Genomic DNA, 12,170 nt, shown 5'->3' on the forward strand with positions numbered 1-12,170 from the left:
TTCTTCTTTCGGTATGTATTTATTTTTTATACAGTACTTTCATAAATATTATATATACAAAAATCTTAATCTTATAATAATTTTTAAACAAGATTTAATCTATTTCCTCTACGGAAAGATCAGACTCGTCCTCTATCTTTATTACAGAATGTTTCATTATATTTTTTGCAGATTTTAAGTCTCCTATCTTCAGTATATAATTTATCGTGTATTGATTATAATCGCATCTGTAAAAATATGTTTTCAATTATTTCCAAGTTTATACATATATGCATATGTATATATAAATAAAAAAATACAGAGTAACTTACATTTTACTAAGATCGTCATATTTCTTTTGCATATTCTTCTGCAACATTAACAATACTGGCATCTGAAGCGCAGTATTGATCCGTGATCCGTATTTCGTTAAGATTGTTTCCACCCATAAGAGATAGAAATGTATATGCCTCGTTAATTCCAATTCGGATGCTATAAATTTCAGAAGCTTTTCGATATAAACATCTGGTATACTCGTCATTATTAATTCAACTGTAATAACGAGGAATAAAATAAGTATTTATTATATATTAAACCATTATAATCATCACAATATATTTAATTAAAAGATATATATGTAAGAACTCACTTTCTTTATAAGGAATGGTCTCTATAACTTGTTGTGTTAATAGCTTCTCATTTAACTTCAATGACATCATTAATGCTAAAACAATTGCATTTATTTGTCAATTGAAGTATTACGAATTCTAGTATAAAGAGATGTCTATACCTTTTGCGTAGTCTTGTTTTTCAAGTGTTTCTCTCACGGTATCTGGAGTAACTCCAAGCTCCAATTGAAATGGATCGAACATCAATCCAACATCCAAAGAATATATCAATAAACCTTCTGTTGTCGCTGCAGCCCATGCTTGTCCTATTTTACAATGTATTTAAGTACATTTGTTTTAAATAAAATATATAATTAACAAATCATTCGTCTGTACCTGTGGGAGAAAATTGTAAACAAAACACTCTCACTTCCGGTTTGACTCTTCTGCTTGCCATGTCTCCACTTTTAACGCCTGGCAATCGTAATGATATATTTCCGCCTTCGCGGTGCTCAATTAAAGCTCTGTTTCCAAATTCACTCATATACTTCCTGTTTATAACATCCTGCCGAAATAGAAATTACTTTAAATATAAAAACACTAGATCACTTTGTGATCTGCACTTGAGACCAATAAAGAAAGCAAAACTTAAAGTATTTTCTACAATATATATTATTTTTACTTACATCCACACCATCCAAAGATCTATTCTGAGTGATCTCATACTTTTTCAACAATATCGATTCTTGAACGTTATAGATACACACATTCTTTGAACGACCGCCAGCTAATATGCACGTACCATCAGCCGAGTAACATAACGTAGTGAAAGCTCTAAAAAATAAAATTTAATGATGCATATTGTTTAGACATACATGATTTTTACCAGATATTTCTTGAACTAAGCTACTTACTTGGACTTCAAATTTTTTTTCGCCGTGATAAGGTCTGTTTTAGACCTACCAGCACCTAAATCTGTTCTGCCTTCAATAAAACCCGTCTGTCTTGCCGTTTTACATTCAAAAAATGTAATCTGTCCGTCCAGAGTAGCAACAGCAACTTCTTCTCCGTTTAGTTTGTAAATTACACATAGTGCATCAGCTGTCAATTGTATAGTCTCGTGTGCAGATCCGTTTTCAATAGCATTCCATATTTTTAACGTTTTATCCCAAGATGCGGATACCAATTCTGTACTGGCGGGATTGGGATTAAATGCCAAACTTGCAATAGGACCTTCGTGACCACTTAGTATCTGAAATTGCGTATTTTATTACATTATTTTGACCGCAACTTACAATATACATTACATACTGCAATAGATATATACCAATTCACACTGCATAAAATTTAGAATCATGCAAATTAAGATCAAAGACAAACAAAAGAAGACATGATACACACCTCTAAAAGAGTTCCGAGTTTCATACTCCACAGGTATACGTCAAAGAAATCTTGACCACCCGCAGCGAGAAACTCGTCGCTCGCGTCGATCGCCAAGCAAGAAAATTGTACCGGACGTGGCGAAGTGAGAGTACGAAAATTTCTGTACCTCGCTAGATCGTACGCTCGTGCCGTTCCATCTAACGAGGCAGACACGATGAATTTACGATTGTGACTAAAGAGAACACTAGATATCGATGAAGTATGCTCATGAAACGTGAGCGTACAAAATCCAGTTAGTGTATTCCACAATTTGACTTTTCCATCATCGCCACCTGTTACGATGTATTGACCGTCGGGGCTGTACGCCAAACAGTTCATGTTAGTTCTGTGCCCTTGCTGTTTCATAGCATATGTTTCACTTTGCCATTCCCAAACCAAGAGTTGACCAGCATGGGAGCATCCTATAGCTATCCAATCTCCATTAGAATTTAATGCAATCGACGAAATACGCTGTCGAGAAATACTGAAAATCACAAGTAGTGTAATTATTCTCTAATATCTCACATGTGTTATATAATATAATAAAATATAAGTATTATGTTTTATAATTAAAATGCTAGAGTACCTTAATGAATGAATCAAATTAGCATGCGGCATTTCATACAAATAAAATGAACCATTATTAAATCCAATAACCAATATATGAGTCTTTTGATGATAAGCAGCTGCAGTAAGTTTCGCATCTTTAGTTTGTTTTTGAACTTCGTTTGCCAAATAAAAGGTAGCTTGCTTTTTATATCCTAACATTTTAATTTCCTTATTTTCCGTTTCTGTAGATACTTCTTCTTCATTATCTTGCGGCAAATCATCAGAACCTAATAATTTACGTTCAGCATGGGCCTTTTGCCTCTCTGTTTTCTCTACAATTCTTTCTATATCAATATCATCTTCGCTATCACTATCTTTAGATTTTTCTTTTTTTAAAGGTGGTTCCCATTCAATCCAATCGTCTGGTTCAAGTGTACATTCCCAGACACAAACCCGACCATTTCTACAAAAAAATCCCCAAAAATGTACAATAAACAAATTTAAATGTCTATACAAAAAAATTCTTGCCTACTAGTAAAAATAATTATAAAATAAATTTAAACTTGATATTTAAAAGTAATAATATAAATATTTTAAACTGCGTCGCTTACTTGCTAATAGTATACATATCATATTGATTTGCTTCAAAGAAACACGCTATAATTACATCAGAGTGACCACCTAATGTAATCCACCTAAAGTTCGCCCATTTTTGTAAACTATATATTTTTACAGTGGTATCCTTTGAACCGACCGCTAACAGTTTCGAGTCAAAGGACCAACTAACACATGTTGTCTCAGCGGTAGCTCCGTGAAACGCACGTTCCATAATAAATGGATTGTAATCCCCCGTTTGTAAGCCAGGTGCATTAAAAACAAAAACTGAAACGTAAAATTTTAGATAATTATTACATGTCTTTCGTATGTATGTTCCCACAAGTTTATAGCAGTAAATACTTACCACCACCTCCTTTACAAACTGCAAAATGCTTTCCATCTGGAGAAAACTTTACACGCTTAGGATGTCCTTTAAATCTATACTTATGTAAAATTACTTTGCTTATTAAACTAATAATATGAGCTTCGCCATCTGTAAATATATCATAAAATCATTTTTTCTTTTAAAAGTGCTCCTTTACAAATATTAAATAACTAATTTTTACAAATATACATATGTGTATATAAAAAGAAATCTTACCTGTGTTAATCGCAATTAACATACTACCATTTGGTGATATATCAATAGTTGTATAATTAAATCTACTTTCCACGGAAAGGGTCATAGATTTGTTGCTTAAAAAAAACATTTTTGCATATAAAAAACTTGTTCTAATTATTGCCATATAAAATTTATAAGTTCTATGAAACTTCTAAACATTTTGAAACATATTATAATCAATACTTTTACAATTACTTACTTTTTTAAGTCAAATATTGTAATTCTATTGCCCACAGGGCTAATAACTGTCGATCCATCTGGAGAAAAGAGTAAATCTCCTTTACGATAAACTGTGCCGAGTAAATTGCTGAACTATAACAGAGAAATAGAAAACATAATTGTAATTTATAAATATAAACCTGTACATATTTAAAATTTCTACACAATGTGTTCTTTATTTACATATGATTATTAGTAAATAGACTAATAAGAATTATTAGTCTATTATCACAATTAATGTACAATATAACATTTATCAAAGCCTTCTATTTTTATATCTTTTATAATCGTAAATAAAAAAAGTATAAATATGAGAGTTTATAGATTTATAAACGTATAAAATGTATATATAGACGTTATAGGTTAGAAACGTTGTATGCACGCAATTTAAATAATTTAATTTATAGAACAATAAAATAAATAAGTTCTAACTTTTAAAACAAAAAAGATTTTACCTTATATGAGAATTTCATCTTTCCTTCATTAATATCAAATATAAATCGAATCCACGTGCATACGCACTTACTAAGGTTTACGCAGTTTACGAAACATTTGAGCGACAATGATTAAGTTGGCAAAACTGAAACTTTTAGTGAATAACAAAGAATATTCCCCACTTGTACTTGTCGACAACTAATCAGATGGTCTGTTCTTTTTAGCTACACTGTTGCACTGATGCAATAAGTTAAAATGAGAAAAAATATACTTGTCTTACTTTAACTTATTGCACCACTGTAATAGTGCAGCTAAAAAGAACAGAACAAATGAGACTTGGTACAATTGTACACACGGCGTTCTTCTTGTTCCTTCATGTTCCTTAAGCTTTTGCTTCAACTCTTCCAATTTGGTTTCTAATTTCTCGTCTTCCACGTCCTCATATTTAGATTCATATTTTATATTTTGATTTTTTATTAACAGTTGTGGAGCTTTCAATTTTGTATTATCTAATGCTATCGTAAGTGGTTGCTTAGATGACGGTTGAGGCTACAAAAAATATATAATATATTATAAAATATATAGATAAACCTCTGATAATTTGTATAGAAAAGATTCAAATCGATAAAATTCCAGAAGAATATTATCAACTAATAGGTAACACTAATTAAAATTCTGAGCACTGCGATCTCAAATAAAATCGTAAAAAACTTATAAATTTACAAAATGTTGGAATAAAAGATATATAATCCTAAATTTCTAGAATTGCAATTTCAAAAAATTCCTATAATTTTAAGTTTAAAAGTTAATAGAGCACGGTAACAAATTATTAAAAATTGTCAAAGTACACATAAAGTATATAGGTTCTCTTTTATCTATTGATTATCAATTGTTTTAATCTTTAATCAACTTAATTATTGAATCAATTTAATTATTTATTTATAAATCATATAATTTAAATCCACTAAAATATTTTTATGCGCAGAAATCTAGTAGTTCGATTGAAGTTGAAAGTTTCTACGTAAAATGACGTATGCAATTAGGTCAGGGCCGCGATACAATTTTTGGTGAGAGCTGAACAATACAATAGTGGCTGACGTAGAATATATCAATGGAAGTTTTTTTATCATAAAGCATAAAGAGAAATGCGTAATCTCTTTCCGGTTCGTTATCTCTATGATTATATCGCTACTTACGAGTTCGTCGTTTACCCTACTCTTTGAAATTACGCGATAGGCAGCGACTCAGCTGACAATTCAAACACTCGGTCATGTGCCTCATCATGCGTAAACGACAAACCCGTTTGGAAAAGTCGCTCTCAGATTCGGCGACACCGCCGATCGAATATCGCGCGATCCCGAAAAACGGTTCGCGCGACATTTCGTAGCAACAGGATCGTTCCGAAGAGAAATCTCTACACCACGGGTGCGGGAAGTTTAGCGGAAAACGCCGCGCGCGTGTCACGCGCTCGCGACGTCAGGCGCCCCGGTGGCGGCGCATGGCTGCGCGTGACCGTTGCGCGGTCGGACGTGGCCAATCGCGCGGTCCAACGTCAACCGGCTGGGGATGAGACGCGGCGCGCGATTGGCCGGCCGGCTGTAACGCCGGCCAATCGCCGCGCGACTGACGCGACACGCCGCGGCGGCGGCCACCTTCCACCGTGCGCGTTGATCGCTCGTCACTCATCACATGACCCGCGCCACTGGACTCCGGTAGGCCATATTTGACAGTGGGCCCACTAGTTTAGCGACGTGAGTGACGTGAAGATCGCTCCACGTTCGACGAGCTCGCGCGACCGATCCCCCTGTACAACCTGTAAATACATCCGCGAGTCGACTCGACGTCGAGACCCGACAAATCAGGCCACAATGAGTGCTACAGAAGAAGCACCGATATACTCGCCGTTCTTCGGCGTTATGGGCGCCGCCTCTGCCATCGTATTTTCTGGTGAGTCTCGACTGTTTGCCCATCGCCAACCTCGTGATCACGCTCGCCCGTACGTGCGCCCGTTCGCGGCGACGTCGGCGACGAGAGGCGCCGCGTTTTGCGCCTTTGTGCACTTTCTCGGTGCTCGTCGACGTTCGCTCATCGCGACGTTGCTCATCGTCGACACCGTTGTATATATACTGTATATATATAAATTATATATATATATGTACATATATACACATACATATATATATACATATACGTCGACGTCGACGTCGATGTCGACGTCGTCGCCGTGGACACCGGAGCGCCGACGTATCGTCTCACGCCATTTTCTCATGCAGCGTAAGACAAACGCCAATTTTCGACTGGACGCGTGCGAAGAGCGCGGTGCGCGCGGATTATCGATCCTCCCTGCGAAGAAGAAACGCGGGGGAGAAGCTCGCTTTCGCACGGGGCGTACGCGGCGATGACGACGTCATGTGCCGCGAGACGCGTGACGAGTCTCGGCGGCGGCGGCGATTCGGCGATGTTCCATCCGCAATCGACGAGGCTGCGTCAAATTTTAGCCGCGTTATCTTATCTCGAAGAATTTCCCCCCTCGTCCCATCTTCGCTCTCGTTTTCCTCTTTGAAAACAAAAAAAAGTACGTTCTCTTCGCGCTCGCACGGTCAGCGAGTTTTGGCAAGTTCCAAGGAATCGCGTTCGGCCCAGCGTTTCGCTCTTGCGAGGGGGGAGAGGGGGAGGGGACCGCGGCGTTTTATTCGCGAATCAGCGCGGAATAGCCGCGGCCGGACCGGGCGCAGCTATTTCGTAATGCTGACCTCGGCGGTGGCGGCACGCCGCTAGAATTTTAGCGAGCCTCACGTGAAAAGCGACGGAAAAGAGGCGAACGGGGGACAGAACGGAGTGTACGCGCGAGCGGCCGTCGGGCGTGCGCCTCGTGCGTGTCACGAGACGCGCGTTTCCCCGCCGCGCCGCGCCGCGCCACCTGCACCTTACCTGCACCTCACCTGCACTCCTCGCTCTTTCTCGCGTTAGTTTTCGAAAAAGCTTTCGACGTCGCGACGCGAATCGATACGCCTCTCCCTCGCGCCTCGCCGGAGGACGCGCGAGCACCTCGGGGAGTTCGAGAGGAGACGCGAGGAAGGTGCAGCTCCTCGCACTTTTTCCTCGCGCGAAATCGAGCGTGCTCCCCGGCTCGCGCGTATCGATTCGCAATTAATGATTTTCCCCGAATTCACGGTAAACGGTGACCCCCGGGGGACCGCCGCCGCCGCCGCTACCACCACCGTGAGCAGCGTGCGGTCGCTTTTACCCGTCGGGAAGATCAATACGAATGTACCTTTCCCGTGTGCGCTCTCTCGGCCTTTCCGTCGACGGAAACGCAAGATCGCAGTCGCGATTCTCCTCTCTTCCCCCGTGCGGCATCGGTGCCGATCGAGAAAACTCATCGAGATGTTTCTTCCATTGTCCGAGATCGATCGCTCGCTACTTTCTCCCCCCGGGTTTGTCCCTCGAGCCGACTTATACGAGGAGCTGACGTGCGCTACGACGGAAGCATACAAATTGCTCGTGGGCGCCGATTCGGTAATCGCGTCCTGCTTGCGCGTGCCGCGAAAGGAATCCCGTTTTCGATCGCTCGCTCGCGCTCGATGTTTTCCCTTCGCGCGAGCGGACGAATCCTGAAACGCGAGAAGGTAGCCCACTTGTTTGATCTGCGCCTCGTGCAAGCCGAACGCAATCGACTGGCCACGAGCGCCCGAGAGGTGTTTATTTATACACGATAAGGCCGCGCATATGCTCGCGCACGATAAGCCTCGCGGTAACGGCGATTAAATGCCCACACCGTGTAAGTGGAGCAGGAAGCGCGTTAGGGCCGAAGGTACTATACGTGCACACGAGGGCGGAGAGCGCGAGAGAAAGAGAGGGGGGAAAAAAAAGAAGAAATGACACGATCGCCTCTCTCAGCCACGCCCCCCTACTCACGAGATGGGACTTGTGCGATTGTCATGTGACTGCCAACGTGAGAATCATGTGACTGTGATTTCCAGCTGGGCTGGGTACCCGGTGTTACGGGTGTATGTACACCTGCGGGTTCCCCGACCGATTCTCAGGTGCGGATCGACGCCAATGAGAGGAGAAACGGAAAATGAATGACTCGGGACGGAAAAATTTATTTTCGTCGCTTCTCCATTGGGACTGTCACAAATGAGCTCGATCGATAATCCTCGTGGCACGCTCGGCTGAATTCGCCAAGAGATATAACGCGCGTCCGGAAAAAAAACGTGCATACGGAAACGGCGCGTGGTTTATAATTTGCTTCTTTTTTTTTTCTTGTTTTTTCACAAGGCTCTTCTCCACGACGGAATTCATTCATGTTCATTGACAATTAAGAGATCACCTGTATTGTCTTGAACAACTGAATAATCCCCTTTGAATACTTCAGAGGAAATTATCTCGTTTATTAATGAATAAATTTTTAATAAATTTATGAAGCGATTAATAGTAGAGGAAGCAGAGAGCACGTGATTCACTCGATGTGATTCACTCGATACGTACCTCTTTTGTGACAAAGTTCAATTACTATTTTATAGACAATTTGTTATATTCCCTTTTTATTATGGAAGGAAACTTTGAAAGGAATGTTTAACATTTAAAATACTTCTTATCTTATTATTATAGGTGCACTGTTGATTTATTATATTTAACGTTGAATTTTATTTAACATTATATTTTTTAAGTTAAAGATTTTTAAGATATTTTATATCTGATTATTTTACGCGCGCGCGTGTATGTGTGTGTGTGTGTGTGTGTGTGTGTGTGTGTGTGTGTGTGTGTGTGTAAAGAATATAATTTTTAATAATTTAATTCTCACCGTAATTGTGTGAATTACTTGTAACGAATTACTTTTATTTTACAGCTCTGGGAGCAGCGTATGGCACAGCAAAGGCTGGCACAGGAATTGCAGCGATGTCTGTCATGAGGCCAGAGTTAATTATGAAATCCATCATTCCCGTTGTCATGGCAGGTATTATTGCCATTTATGGTCTTGTAGTGGCTGTACTCATTGCCGGCTCTCTGGGCAGACCTCCTAAATACGACCTGTACAAGTATGTATCACTTATATATCTAAATCTATTAATATATGTTTAAATCTATATCATTAAGCAGCGTTTTACAACTTGTCATGTGATTATAATGAAGTATTTTAATGTTTTAATCACATTCTGAGACAAAAGAATATAAAACGCTTGCAACTTATGGAAAAAATGATTGTATAATTAACAATGATATTTTTGTTTCGCTCGATAGTGGTTTCACCCATTTGGGTGCTGGTTTAGCTGTAGGCTTTTCCGGTCTAGCAGCCGGATTTGCTATCGGCATTGTGGGTGATGCCGGAGTGAGAGGTACTGCTCAGCAGCCTCGTCTGTTCGTCGGCATGATCTTGATTCTAATCTTCGCCGAAGTATTGGGTCTCTACGGCCTGATCGTCGCCATCTACCTGTACACCAAGTAAATGGTCAGTAGCGGCATCCTACTACCTGCCATGGTTCCATGCAAGACATGTCGCCTGCAACCAACAGCGCTCCCCGTCTACTATTATGCTGCAAAACTTGTTTCGAACATATTTTACTTAATCACGTTACTCCATGCATACCTAATTACCATCTCGGCTCATCTCTGCGCGTACCCCTCTAATATCATATTCAAAAAGGAACAAGATCCATCGAGATTTAGCGTACGGACATTTAACCACGCCACACATTGTCACACGGATTGCATGATTATATTGAAGGTGTTGCGATTGTTGAGAAATGCGGCCAATTTTTTTTTTAATTTCGCGACATCAACGCTATGGTGTACGAAGAAGCGAATGTATAGCGGGAAAAAAACAAGAGGAAGCGTGGAAAAGCAAAGATCGACAGGGAAATACATATTCATATTTAGAGAAAAGATCTCCTGTGTTAATCCCATTGTCGAACATTTCTCTTTCACTGTATAGTAATCATTTATAGCTTAGTACATTGAATTACCAGTTAAAGTAATCGGCTCTACTGAGTGTATAAAGGAAAAATATGTTATTGATAAAAGAATATTTAGCACAATTATATATAATATAAAAATATTATAAATGCAACCGGCAGGTACGCGATATAGGAATCACACAAAAGAGCAAAAGAAAACTCTAAAGAAACGAAATTATATCATCGGAATAGAAATATGTAAGAATAAGCGACACGCAAATTGCGCGTGTGGTAAAACGGCGTAATATAACAGAAAAAAAGAAGAGAGGAAGAAAGATTGAGTGTGTGTATGTGTGTGTGCGCGCGCGCGCGTGTGTGTGCGTGTGTGTGTGTGTGTTGTGTGCGCGCGCGCGTATGAAAGAGTGAGAATGTACCGGACAAGATCTCGCATGAACGGAGATTGTGCAACTAGAAATTATTAGATAAAGAATGACGTGATATGAATGAAACTTCAGTAAAAAGGAAAAAAAGATAAAAAAAGTATGAATGTGAGTAGTTGATCAACAGGTACACATGATAGTATTAAGTCAATTTGAGAGAGGCTGCTGGACACGACGGGATTTCACATTTTCACAGTTATTCATAGACAACGATACGTTACGCGGTAGATGAGATTCGCCTAACCGGGCTCAAAGCCGCAAAGGCCAGCGGCCGACGTCCGATTAGTTCGCGATTTTAATTCAATTTGGCATTATTTTCCATCGCATGAGAGAAACGTCATCGTATGTCAATGGAGTAACGAGTATATGTGAAGCTTATGTAAAACCGGATACCGTACGTATGTACCAGCAAGCACATCAGTACACACATAATAACACAAAGAAAGAAAGAGCGAATATACACATACTGTATAATGGCGAAATTAATGATCATCCGAGAGAAGTTATATATACGCTGATAGTGACATATAAACGGAGGATAATTTGTACATTCCATATTAAGTTCGTTCAGTATAGGCGAGCGGGCGTTTGACGACAAAATTCAGGAAAATAGTTGTGGCCCGCGCTGTGTCGCAGTCTTCAAAATTAACCGGTCACACGTGCACAGATACCTCACGTGCGGCGGCAGCAGCAGCCGGTAGACGGAACCGTGTGTCGTCCTGGGACGGATAGTCTTTTGGGAGCTGACAATCGGATCCCTTGTGCGCACACGGCTTTTTGATAAATCACCACCTCTCCTCACGTTCGTCACATTTGAATACAAAAGAGGAAAAAAAAAGAAAGTCAAATCCAAAATATGGAACCAGAGCGCCCGCTTGCCACTTTCGACTGCGCAGTATTCTCTATCTAAGAAAGATGCAAACAAGCTCAACGATACAGGTGTATTTCTGGCGAAGAGAGAGGAAGAGAATTTCGAAATCGTTAAGTTGACAAAATCTTGTTATTTGAGGAAAAAAATAATTGATAATTCAACAACGGTGTCCAAAGAACCGCCGCTCTCGTCCTGGAAATGCACCTGTATACATATCCCTCGAGATTACATCGGAAACAACAATAGCTGTTTCGACCAAAGAACGAGCGATCGCTAACATGGAAGAGAAATTGTAATTTTTTCGGAAAACTCACGTCGTTTTAAATTAAAAAAAAAAGGAAACGAACTATGCGCGAGTGAGCCGGGGAGCGGTGGTGGTGGTTCATTTGCCTCTTCTTTTTTTTAGGAGGGGGGGGAGGAGAATCTTTACATCATCACATTACGCTCGGAAGAATGCAAGCACGCTAGACACATTTTACCGCCAACTACCCTTCTTCCCTTTATATTTTTGTCCGTTGTATATTTTAATAT

The 12,170-nt window shown here is 40.0% G+C and overlaps 2 protein-coding genes across 3 annotated transcripts; one reads left to right on the forward strand and one right to left on the reverse strand.

Annotated features, from left to right (window-relative positions):
- Nucleotides 1-3: 3 nt before the first annotated feature.
- LOC105833244 (periodic tryptophan protein 2 homolog) lies at nucleotides 4-5,118 on the reverse strand. Of its 2 annotated transcripts, XM_012674821.3 has the most exons (15): nucleotides 4,787-5,118; nucleotides 4,452-4,582; nucleotides 3,977-4,089; nucleotides 3,757-3,851; nucleotides 3,520-3,648; nucleotides 3,170-3,440; nucleotides 2,596-3,021; nucleotides 1,989-2,493; nucleotides 1,502-1,839; nucleotides 1,274-1,421; nucleotides 984-1,152; nucleotides 770-913; nucleotides 629-703; nucleotides 312-531; nucleotides 4-227 (listed from the first exon to the last, which is right to left on the reverse strand). In XM_012674821.3, exons 2-15 carry the CDS (start codon nucleotides 4,467-4,469, stop codon nucleotides 95-97), a joined length of 2,784 nt encoding a protein of 927 aa, XP_012530275.2. In that variant the 5' UTR covers nucleotides 4,470-4,582; nucleotides 4,787-5,118; the 3' UTR covers nucleotides 4-94. The 2 variants fall into 2 exon arrangements, with proteins under 2 accessions (XP_012530275.2, XP_036146077.1); XM_036290184.1 differs by lacking the exon at nucleotides 4,787-5,118 and having other exon boundaries at nucleotides 4,452-4,660.
- A 990-nt stretch (nucleotides 5,119-6,108) lies between these two features.
- On the forward strand, nucleotides 6,109-11,976 carry LOC105839261 (V-type proton ATPase 16 kDa proteolipid subunit). The gene is made up of 3 exons (XM_012685442.3): nucleotides 6,109-6,378; nucleotides 9,284-9,473; nucleotides 9,676-11,976. The coding sequence occupies exons 1-3, from the start codon at nucleotides 6,300-6,302 to the stop codon at nucleotides 9,878-9,880; spliced, it is 474 nt and encodes a 157-aa protein (XP_012540896.1). The 5' UTR covers nucleotides 6,109-6,299; the 3' UTR covers nucleotides 9,881-11,976.
- Nucleotides 11,977-12,170: the final 194 nt, after the last annotated feature.

Source organism: Monomorium pharaonis, chromosome 7 (genome assembly GCF_013373865.1).
Source record: "Monomorium pharaonis isolate MP-MQ-018 chromosome 7, ASM1337386v2, whole genome shotgun sequence".
Lineage (NCBI taxonomy): Eukaryota > Metazoa > Arthropoda > Insecta > Hymenoptera > Formicidae > Monomorium > Monomorium pharaonis.

Bases quoted from the DNA above. Each gene is read 5' to 3' on its own strand.
- LOC105833244 (XM_012674821.3), bottom strand. The intron at 3,649-3,756 runs GTAAGATTTCTT...ATATATTTACAG, and splicing joins GTTAATTGCGATTAACACAG to ATGGCGAAGCTCATATTATT. The intron at 3,022-3,169 runs GTAAGCGACGCA...ATTTTTTTGTAG, and splicing joins GATATGTATACTATTAGCAA to AAATGGTCGGGTTTGTGTCT.
- LOC105839261 (XM_012685442.3), top strand. From the start codon at position 6,300: ATGAGTGCTACAGAAGAAGCACCGATATACTCGCCGTTCTTCGGCGTT. The intron at 6,379-9,283 runs GTGAGTCTCGAC...TTTATTTTACAG, and splicing joins CTCTGCCATCGTATTTTCTG to CTCTGGGAGCAGCGTATGGC. The intron at 9,474-9,675 runs GTATGTATCACT...TTCGCTCGATAG, and splicing joins CCTAAATACGACCTGTACAA to TGGTTTCACCCATTTGGGTG.